Here is a 12276-nt window from a genome sequence, read left to right as displayed (position 1 = left end):
GTTATCCTGAACAGCCACCCCAACTAATATGGTATACACCATCAACCTTATGTGGAATGGGAGTGTTCAAACCATGTTGCCCCCTTCAGGTCCCGTTAGTCACCAGACACTGAGTGATCGCACCTCTCCGTCCCTTTTTCCTGAGTCACATAGTACTGCTGGGCTGTCAAACGCTTCCTCAGCTCCTCCTGGGGGAAGGTTACCTTGCAGCTCTTTTTGTCCCTACGTGAACCTGGAAGGGGAGAATGTGGGAGAAAAAGCACTCTAGGTTAAAAGCTGAATAACTATTTTGGCTAATGGCCATAGCACAGTTTCTGCACTCATTTTTCAATTGCCAAACTAGTCCCCGATGCAATGCTGAGTTGAGCGGAGTACTGTTGGTTATTCTTTAATTACAAGTTAAGAATGCTGCAAGAGAGCCAGGTGACTCCAGTGGAGGTGTGACAATGTGTAGCAGCCAAAGCTTTCGCTGTGCATACAACATCCTGCTAGAGAACATACCTACAGTGAAAACATTTTATGTTATACTAAAAATAACGCGTAGAACTCACTTGGGTCAAAAGCAGGCTATTTTAAACTCCCTGTTACAAAACCACCAAATGCAACGCCTGTAGGTCCCTTAAGAAAATGGTACAAAATAATGAGTTCGAAGTGTAACGGCAAGGTGGAATGAAACGAATTAATGGTGATATTTTAAATTTCTCAATCCCTGTGGAAATTAAGGCACAAATGGGATAATGGTGTCATGTGACATCATCTGTCAACATCTTGCCAGACCTCACTGAGCGAGTTTGAACAAAACATCACAAACTTGGACTTTCCTGGTCAAGCAGGCACAAGAGAGCTTCCCACTGGACTGAACGGTACATGGATAAATGCACATTATTCAGCTTGGATTACAAAACAGTTGTACCCTGATTTAGGAAAACATCCAGCCAATCTGGGAGCAGTGCAGAGGTACTTTAGGTTTATACTCACAACATGATAAAAACAACACACATCAAAGTTGCCGGTGAACGCAGCAGGCTAGGCAGCATCTGTAGGAAGAGGTGCAGTCGACGTTTCAGGCCGAGACCCTTCGTCAGGACACCTCTTCCTAGAGATGCTGCCTGGCCTGCTGCGGTCACCAGCAACTTTGATGTGTGTTGCTTGAATTTCCAGCATATGCAGAATTCCTGTTGTTTACATGATAAAAACAATGTTTCCAAACTCGCAAACACAGTAACTCAGGCAAGTTACAAGTCAATGAGCAAATGATATACCACACAGAATAATTCCAATGGCGGAACGATGTAAAGCACTTCTCAAAAAGATAAGCACATCATAATGCAAAAATATAGAAACTAGGGAATCCTCTCTTGGAATTTTACGATTAGCATGTGATAGAACAAGGAGTTTATCCAAAGAACTATTTGAAAGTCTTTGTATTGAACATCAAAACTATTTGAACTAATGAGCTTTATTTTTTGCTCATTTCTGTCAGGCACATATAACGGAAATGAATTCCCTAAGAGTTCACCAAAATTAAGCAGTAGAGCACAAAGCATAACTTTAATGTTAGACATTCTAACTTTTAACTGTTCTCCATAGTTTTTTTTCCTCCAGGTTGCAATGAACTTGTTCAATATTCTTATCCGGCAGATAAACAGATCATCAACAGCTTGCCTCCTCATACCCATCATTTTTTCCCAAGTATATCTTAATGTATTTTGGATTCATTCCTGAAGCTGTTGCTAGCCCATCTAAACAATCTCACAGCCACTTTGAGCAGTAAGGAAGCTTTCTTGCCAGAAATAATTCGGAAGATGCGTAACTCAGCTGGTTGATGGTTGGGTTGAGTTGCTTTCTGATCTTGGTAATCTACTTGCAAGTGGTTCGTCACCATGCGAGGAGATATCGTCAGTGCACAGTTGATTGTGGTGTGTCCTCGGTATGCTTGGCCTTTATACACTTTTCATTTGGATGTCATTTCTGAAACTCAATTGTGATGCGGGGAGGAGATCTTATAGCCGATTAGCTGCGTGGCAAACTTCATGTGCTGTGGTCTGGAGTTATTCCCGCGTCGGCTCATAAGTAGGATCGAGGTCTACGTGTTTGTTTACAGAATTGTTCGTGGAAAACTACGCTTCTAGGAATTCTCTTGCATGTTGCATGTTCGTTTGCACCATGACTTTCACTGGTGCCCAGTCGAATTTATGCCCCTTTTAATCTTCATGGGTAGAGACTAGGGAGGAGTTGGGCATGCCACTGAAACAAATCATATCCAAGCAAAAAGAATAATGCGATGCTCTTCTAGTTTGTGCAATTATATAGAATACTGCAAATACTAACACCACACAATTAATTCCATTTAGTTAGCAACAAAGTATGTACATTATCTATCATTTTCATTCACATGCTGCCTTTAATATGTGAAAATGTCACAGAAGATTCCAGACTCACGACTGCGTGGCTACACACAGATGAGACGCCATCTATAAACTCGCTGATGACACAACTGTTGGTAGAATTTCTGATGTTGATGAAGAGGCGTTCAGAAATGAGTTAGATCTGCTGGTTGAGTAATGCCACAACAATAACTTTGCAAATAACATCAGCAAGGTCAAGGAATTGATTGTGGACTTTAGGAAGGGCAAGTCCAGGGAACCCACACCAGTCCTCATTGACGGATCAGCAGTACAAGGGGTGAGCAGTTTCAAGTTCCTGGGTGCCAACATCTCCGAAGATCTTTCTTGGGCCCAGAATATTAATGCAGTTACAAAGGCGGCACATCAGTTGCTGTATTTCATTAGAAGTTTGAGGACAATTGATAAGTCACCAAAGACCCTGGCAAATTACTACAGGTGTACCGTGGACAGCATTCTAACTGGTTGCATCACCATCTGGATCGGAAAATCCTGCAAAGTTGTAAACCCAGCCAGCTCCACCAAGGGCACAAGGCTCCCTAGCACTGAGGGTCACTAGTGCTCACTAGGCACTGAGGATATCTTCAAATGGCAATGCCTCAGAATGGCAGAATCCATCATTAAGGACCCCACTATCCAGGACATGCTCTTCTTATTACTACCATCAGGCAAGAGGACCTGGAGCTTGCAGAAACACATTCAACGTTTCAGGAACAGCTTCTTCCCCTCCACCATTTGTGAATGAACAATGAACTAAAGGCTGATTTATACTTCCGCATCAACTTGATGCCGTGACCTATGCGCGTTGTGAGCATTTATACTTGTGCGTTGGTGCGTCTGCGTCACTCTGCAATTCACACATGTCACGCATGCGCACACACCTGCCCGTGCAAAGCTTCGTGGTCATGGTAGTCTTTCTCGGGGTAAACAAGAAGCGAGCATCGTTTTTCGTAAAAGCGAAATGTGTCCTCCATAATTTCAGAGGTCTGTAAAGCTTTATGGAAAGCATTGCAGCCGGAGTTCCTTCCCTGCCCTTCAGTCGCCCAATGGGAAGCTACTGCAGCGTAGGAGGAAATGCGATGCTACCAAGCGGACCAATCACAGTTGTTGCGGTCTGCGTGGCCGCGACGCGTAGTTACATTTTGGGAGAAGTGCACATCAGGCTATGGCGTAGGGATCCACGTAGGCTCTGTGTAGGGTTCACAGCGACGCCGTAGACTCAGAAGTATAAATCAGCCTTTACACTACCTCACTATTTTTGCTCTCTTTTTACATTACATATTTATTTTTTTATATGTATTTCTTGTTGTAATTGATAGTATTTTATTTAGTATTACATATTGATTAATATTATATATTGATAGTATTATGTCTTGCACTGTACTGCTGCTGCAAAACAAGTTTAGCAACATGTGTCAGTGATATTAAACCTGATTATGATTCAGACATGGGTGAGAATCAAGAAGTTATTTTATTCCGTGGGCACACCTCTCCACATACGTTCTACATAGACTTAACCCCAAAACATGCAGCTCCGTTTATCCTGGGAATATTTGAATTGGTGTCTAAAGGGTAACATAAAAAAGAGACATGTATTTGAGCTGACAATTTAAACAATGTCTAATGTTCTGTGGCTACCCGAACTTATAACTATAATCTAAAGCTCATCCTGTGGGAAACTGAATGTGCAGACCTTTATCCAATCACTCAGTGATAAGAATACGTTGAAACACAAACGTGCTGTGTTACCAGACCTCTCATGCAGACAGAATGATAGATAGATGGACTGAAAAGAGCAATTTAGTAACAATTCTGTTCTGATTTTTGCAGTAACTTTAAGCTACACTAGACAGGGTTTTCCTTCAGATATCCTATCTGTTTTTTTAATTGTTTTTCTCCTGAAGGTGATTACTCTGACTTTTCCTTTTACGCTTCCAGCCTTTTTAAGTCAGATGGTCAGTTTTCCATGAAAAAAAGCATTCCCAAGCTGTTCATCTATGGCTGCATCACAGCTGTGTCCAATTCCCTTCCAGTCCCAACCATATATGCTTTCCACTTTGGTCACTGGCTAAAAGGAGGTACAAGGAACCCTGCTTTAATCTTTGCCTGCGTTGCCAGAGTTGTGAAGCATGGAAACATGAACTTGGCCCAACTCATTCATGCCGACCAATGTACCTTCCTGAGTGAGTTCACCTTGCCTGCATTTGACCTACAGTCCTCTAAACTTTTCCTATCCACGAACCTGTCCAAATATCATCTAAAATGCTGTAATTGTACCTGCCTCTGCCACTACCTCCGGTAACTTGTTCTATTTACCGTAAACCTCCGTGAAAAACTTGCCCCTCAATTCAAATAGTGTACACTGCACAAAACAAGTTTAGTGGCAAACAGGAAGAGTTAGTGAATACTACTGCGCTGATTAGTAAAAAGCAGAGATGAAAAGCTTTGAACTACTCTAAAGGAAACCTAAATTTAGGAAATCATATACCATCACAAGCTAATTTAAAAAGCACAAACCCAGTATTATTGAATCCTAACTGAAAAAGTCAAGTTACAAATCTTGAAATTTTAATGCAATTAAATGGCATAATTTCTATAATTTGTTGACATAATCTTGGAAGTACGTACAGAGGAGATGTTAGGGGTAAGTTTTTTTTTACGCAGAGAGTGGTGAATGCGTGGAATGGGCTGCTGGCGGCGGTGGTGGGGGTTTAAACGATAGGATCTTTTAAGAGACTCCTGGATAGCTACATGGAGCTTAGAAAAATAGAGGGCTATGGGTAAAGCCTAGGTAGTTCTAAGGTAGGGACATGTTTGGCACAGCTTTGTGGGCCAAAGGGCCTGTATTGGGCTGTAGGTTTTCTATGTTTCTATAATTTCAATTAACAAAGCACCATGTTGCTGAAGTAGATAACACAAGGTAAACTGGAATACAGAAATGACTCTATTCACTTTGACCTACTTTCAAAGCCCACATTGCTTATAACCAACTAATCTTCATGATCTGCAAAATAAACACAACATTAATTTATCCTCAAAATGAGAGTAAATCAGACACATTCATTCAATACGTTTATTCATCAGATACATGTGTTCTTTCGAACTGCACTTGTTTCAGCTCCTGGATGAAACAAAATTTCTTACCTACCTCTTAAAGATAAGAGAGGATGATAAATCAAATTTATAAGTATTTTATTTTATAACTGAGTCAACAGTTATAAAATAACGGTTTTGGCCTTCCCAGCTTTTCTCTTGACATTTTCTGCACCATAAGCTGCCAGGAGGAATGGGAAAAGCCCTCAAATTCTTAGGCTGACGTGTCTCTTTCGCCCAACTTCCTTCAATCCACTGCTAAGAAAATCATTGAGCAACAGAAGAATAATTAATTCTATTCAAATTCACAGCATTACATGCTGGCGTATCTCCGAATTGAACTTCTGGCTTAAAGTTCAGGCTCAATAATGGGAAGGTAGTGAGATACTACAGAGTCAGAATTAGGTTTATTATCACCGGCATATACTGTGAAATTTGTTGTTACGTGGCAGCAGTACAATACACAGCAATAGAAACAGTAAATTACAATAAGTATATATAAAAATTAATTAAATAGTGCAAAAAAGAGAGACAAACTACTGAGGTAGTTTTCATGGGTTCATTGTCCTCAGTAATGTTTTTTAAACTTGGTAATGTTGGTGGCATACACAAAAGTACATTTTAATTTTTTTGATGATAATCAAAGTTGAAAGAAGAAATTTGAAAGATATTCATATTGGTCCATGGTCTAGAGTCAAATCCAACATTCATTTTTCTTCCAGCAGCATTCATCAAACTGACTTTAGAATCAAGCACTTTGCTTCTTCGGGCAGGAACGACTATTTTCTTGCCATTTGTCTGGCAAAGAACGGTATCATTCTTATCTGATCATTGACTAAGAATCATCTGCAAATATTTCTCTACTCACTCCTGCCCCTTTATCTCTGGTGTCTTAAAAAAGTCTATCCCTAGACACCTCTTGTTTCTCATTCGTATCCGTAAGCACAACGGGGCAGAAATACAGTACTTAACAGTTCCACACACCAAGATTTTAAACAGACTTGTTTATCAAGTGGCACTACCAAGCAGACTCTGACGCTGGGCCATTGAAGATAGCAGGAAAGAAGGAACAAAGTTCTTTCGACGAACCTCATAAAAGGACAAAAGGGAGCTGAGGTGGATAGGAGAAATGATGCCAGAACCCAGAGCCTTGACAGGCGAAGGCAAAGTTACCTAGTCTTGGAGAAATTAAGTACAGGAATGATCAAGCAAGCACCAACAAAGAAGCACAGGCACTTCACATGAGCAAAGAACGGAGGAAAGTGGAAGCTGCTCCACACGAGAACGACCTCCGCAGTGCTGCAGAGAACAAGCGGAAAAGAGACCGATCAACCAAAAGGCCTAATCACCAACCACAGTTACCACGTACCTTTGCCCACACTTCATCTGAATACGTGGATCGCAGGTCGGCCTTTACAGCCATCTGAGGACACACCAATAGGAGAACATCATACCCAACGTAAGTGAGTGCACTACTGATACTACACTCAAGTGTTGAGTTAACAGGGTTATGGATTAGGGGACAAGGGCAGCAGAGTTTTTTATGATCTCAAATTTATGGAGTACAGAACATGGCCAATGAGGAAAATGATCAAGTCCAAAGTCATGGCTAGGGGCAAGTGCAGGAACATGGGAACAGAACTGGCAACCTTAACGGTGTCACAGATGTGACTCCAATACCTGGCTACATTTCAGAGAATTACCTGGGAGTAGATATGAAATCACTCTTTAGGAATCAGAGATTGTTATAAGGAACCAGATAATGGTTACAGTCTTTGCAATATTTAGTCAGAAAAACCTTCTGCTCAACCAGCACCAGATGCCAGCGTGAAAAGTTATAGAACATGAAAAAGGAAAGTGGTAGTGAGGTTGATTTGAGTATCTGGGTATCATCTTTTCAATATATATCCTTTCTTCTTTTCCTTTTAGGATATTTTCCAGTCACCTTGCCTCTCTTCAGGTCTGTCCACTTTCCATCTCCAATTCCTACCCAATCCTACAGCATTCCTAAACTGAAAACAGCTTCAGATACATAGTACACACTTGAAGGACATAAAATGTGCAAACAAAATGGGAACAAGAAAGAGGAAAACAGAAGTTTTATATAAACTATTTTGCATTTGTTTCAATTTAGTAATTACAATACTTTCTAAATGACACATAATCGTGCCAATAGTAACTTGACTCACCCAAAAACTTTTTTAAAAATCTGCCTTACCAGGAGTTGTCAAGATCCCAGTATGGCATTAACAGAGACAATGAGTTAAACACGGTAGAATTACATAGTTTGTTATCTGATAACTTAACCTATTATGTTTCAGAAGGTAATAGACACGATAATTGCACAGCAAAATGAAGAGCATCGGAATTACTCAACTGTGACTCATCAGCACAAAAGGTCATCCAGACACATTTCTTCTCCATAGCCAATTCTGATATTTCATATTTCTGTACAGTACACTGTAGATGATGGCATTGTAATACAGTGATTATTTCAGCATTTAGTCATACACTTTCCCTAAATTTTCCATATTTTTAATGTTGGTAATGCACAATTTTAATACATTTTCCAATGAAATTCCGAACATATTCCAATCTGATCAAACAGCCTCAGGTTTCTAATATTATTATTGTGAAATAACCCAGATGTTGTCAGCCAATCATAATATCCCAAAATTCAATCCAATGAAAATGGTCTACTGGGTAGATTAGTGAATACATACATGATTTAATTTGCTACAAAAACACACTGATCAATTAAATCTCAGATATGATGCCTGGGAAGTGTTGTTTGCTTAGTTGAGCAAGGCTGCACGGGGTGCTGCAATTGGTCTGAACACCTCGAAGGAGAGCCAAAGAAAAACAGCAGGATTCCCATCCCTTCTTACAAACTGATGTGCATATATAATAATCCAGCTGTGATGACCACTACAATCTGATAGTTCAATAACTATGTTCCTATATAAAAAATGTCAGAACTTTGTTGAGATATTGGATTGCCCAATGTATCATATCAATTTATAAGAAATTTTGCCTTCTCGAAAGGGACTGGGAAAATATTCACGAGTAAAATCAGAAAGCAAGCACGAGCAAATCTACATTATTTTCCTCTCACTTTATTTTTTGTAAAAAGTTTAACGCACACAAATTGTGTGACAAGAGGCAGTTTGCACTAAATTAGTCTCAGAAAAACGTGTAAAAAAGAGAAAAGTGTACAAAAATAAAACTGTGTCAAATAATACTTTTGTTACTTAGAAATGTGTACTTGTATAAAAAGGCCAATTGTGCACACAAACTACAAGAACCAGTTGCCCATCTGTATGTCATTTACCGCAAGAGAAGCAACTGCAGGTTTAAATTACATGGTATTGGATTGCAATTTCCTAACATTGAATGCTTTTCTACTTTTACCTTGAGTCATTACTACAAAGTATTCATAAAAACTGCTCCAAACACAGTTACTGGCAACTCATTTAAGGAATGTTGACTCGCATTTTGATTTTTAAAAAAAAGTCACATTGTTCAACATTGACTAAGCTCTAAAATATTCATTGACCTTAATAAAAGATTTGTTTTATAAAATTTGATTTTGAAGTTGAGACCATTTAAGTCTCCCTGGAAAAGTGGGCTTTAAATGCACTCTAAATTTTGTACAAATGCTTTTGATGTGACTGCTGCTCAGACTAACTTTTGCATGAACTACAGTATATGACAGAACTTCATTTCAATAACAGGCTTTGAAAGAGCACTGTCATATATCTTAGCTAGGGGCAGTCTTATTTAAAAAGGAATAAAGATTTCATTCTTGGTTTCTTTGTTAGTCTTACAAGACCAAATGAATGAATATTCATACAACTTTGGCAGAATGCGCTTCATGTTGTGCCTTAAATGTGTTGAGACATTTGAAGACATCAGTTTCTAATTAGCAAAATTTCTTCAACATTCTAGAATTTTAAACATATAAATACAACCTTCTCCTTGGCTAAACCCTTGTGGATTAGCTGTACAAGAAAGAATTAGACTGTCTAAAGGAATCCAATTAGCCTTAATTTATTAACTTTTTGATAACTTCATTTACATCTTATTTATTTAAACTTAGAGATAAGTAAGCCCTCTATCCATACTAATATGAAGCAATAACTCATTGTCAAAATATTCCATAGTCCCTATATCAGTTTCGAGTAGAGAATACTCAGAAGTTCTATTCTGCTAATTTAGCAGTCTTACAAAGAAATTGAAAACCTGTTGGGGGTGGGGGAGGGGATGTGAGAGTAGAGCAAAGAGAAAACAGGCCATTTGGGTTATATAAAGAAAAACAGACCTTGCCATTCTAACAACACTGCTTTTTCAGTTGCAGCGTAACATAAAAGTTTGAAACTGTCTAGAGTCAATTCTGCACAGAGCATTCTAAATGCCTGGCCCAAATAAAGTCATTTGGTTCTTGGTTCATATACAGATAAAGATGGATTTTTTTTTGCTTATGGTCAAGTATTTTTACATAATTTTTACATATTTTCATAAATAAGAAGCAGATTACCTTGTCAATCACTTAAAGCCCATTTCCTTTTTATTCATTCCAATAGCACCGGGTCAATAACAAGGTTAACCAAAGTTCCCCCCCCTTAATTAGTAAAATACTGGCAAAATTTGATTTTATTTAAGAACTGAAGTGTTGTTATGAGCACAGGAATGATGATGTTAAACAATTTCTTGGAATGATCACAAAAGACCAATGAAACTCTTCGGGTTTTTCAGAAAATTTCACCCTCCTGAACTTACCTGGGTGCAAGGTGCAATGGGCAAGGAAGATGATCACCACATTGTGCATGTTAAGAAAAACTAAACGTTCAATTGTTTGAAGATTCAATTTGCTTCAAGACATTTATTAAAGATATATTTCAAAGATTACTGACTGCTCAAAGATACTGGTACAATTGTTTATTACATTTTAGTTATCTGTATATAGAATGATTTTGCCTTACATATTCAACACCAAGCCTTCTATATCTTCCCCGAACTATTTTAAATAACCACATTAGACTTTCTCCAACTGTACAAAACCTTATTTACAACAGAAGCCATAAAAATCTCAAAAAAGCAAACAGTCCTTTGGTTAAAACCATTGAGAAAGTTTCAAGGCAACACACTTCAATGAACAGTTGTGTAAGGCAGCTTCAAAGGTGAACACAGTTTGGAGAGGAAACACAGGATCATTTGCTACTTTCAAAGAACCATTAAGCAGCAATAGCCTTCTTCAACAATATGCATCTGCAGATTGAGATGAAGGTTTTCACAATAGAAAACCACTTTGAAGGACCTTATTCTTTGCAATTAAAAGTGGAAAATAGCTTCTATATTAGAGGATTTAAATATTTCTAAAGAATTTAATTTCAAAAGATTAAACAGAGGAAAAAATTGCAGATTCAGTATTTGGAAAAAGTTGACCACTAATTGCAATAGTTTTAACATCAGGAAATGCAAAGTATCCATACCATTTTTTACTGTGCAGTAGTTCATGTGCCCATTGACTTGTGTTTACAATATAATGCCAAACTATCCAGACAAATGTGAGGTAACAGGAAGTTGATTGTTTAGATAAAGGTTGGGATTTTGGAAATTCTAATAAGAAACATCTTTGAAGAAAAGTCATATGTGCCTGCTATTTACCTAGTAGTAACAATGAAGAATATTTTAAGAATTCAACTTACAATGCTAATAAAAATAAAAAAGGCAAAGATTTAGTTATCGAACAATTTTATGAATAAGTTACTTTGCTTTTTCTCCCCTCCACAACCACAGACCACTAATCATATTAACTTCTATATGCAGTGTTATATACAAGGAAATAGGTGCTCCGAGTAGCAGCATGCAGTTAAGTAACAGAATTTCAAAGCAGTAAATCATTTAGCAAAAGACTGGAGACAATTATAAAGCAAAGCATAATAAATAGGAAAAGCAAATTATGCAGCACTGCATTTAAAGGAGGGGTAGACTACTGTAGAAAATACTTCTAAATAACTTTACAGTGTTCACTGAGCTCCTCTGAGTAGTACAGATCAAGGCAGCAAGCCTCCTCGTAGCAGCCTGTTAAGGATTCCAACATTGAAAGTACCATACTGGAGAATTAATGGTTCTCGCTAATTTTCGAGTACTGATGGATGCACTTTTGCTACCATGTGCTACAAGACACAGCCAACATTCTTGTAAAGTACTACTTTCCTTCCTAAGAATCTGTTTTGTATCATAATAATTTAGTCATATTGATCACTCATCTCCCTCTCCTCAAGGCATAACTTGCACATGGATACCAAAAAAATCTAATTTAAATACTATTAGGGTGATTATGATTGAAAATAGCATCTCTTACAACAATGCTCAAATGAGAAAATAAAATTCTGTAGATAAATTATTGGGAATAGTTGAATGGGTATGGTATTTCAAACCATTTCAGTGCCGCAATTTGTTACTGGAGCTTATTCTAATACATTTATTATTTTATATTTACTGTGCAATGCCCAATTCTGATAAATGCCCCAAATAACTCAGCTAATATTTCTGAATTCAATCCCATTTACTGAGTATAATCACATACGCCATCTGCTGGATTTTGCTGAAGTGTCACAGCATCAAAATTTTTTGCTTAAATCAGTTAAATGTAAAAACTACAGCATGGTATTCAGTGGGATACCATTTTTCAATAATAATGAGATTGGAAAGTAAGGCCCTGGAATGCATTATATACCAGCAATGGACAATAATACTGCCTTAATTAGAAGCT

General features: G+C 38.1%; 1 protein-coding gene across 2 annotated transcripts in view; it reads right to left on the bottom strand.

Moving 5' to 3' along the window:
• The window catches only part of msrb3 (methionine sulfoxide reductase B3), a 116064-nt gene that overhangs the window by 76808 nt on the left and 26980 nt on the right, over positions 1–12276 (bottom strand). For both annotated transcript variants that reach the window (XM_072269339.1, XM_072269340.1), the window contains one exon: positions 124–232. In XM_072269339.1, coding sequence (XP_072125440.1) covers positions 124–232 — 109 coding nt within the window. The remainder of the gene's footprint in view (positions 1–123; positions 233–12276) is intronic.

Source organism: Mobula birostris, chromosome 9, assembly GCF_030028105.1.
Source record: "Mobula birostris isolate sMobBir1 chromosome 9, sMobBir1.hap1, whole genome shotgun sequence".
NCBI lineage: Eukaryota > Metazoa > Chordata > Chondrichthyes > Myliobatiformes > Myliobatidae > Mobula > Mobula birostris.
Note: the sequence above shows the minus strand (reverse complement) of the source record. Positions and strands in the feature narration are given on the sequence as shown.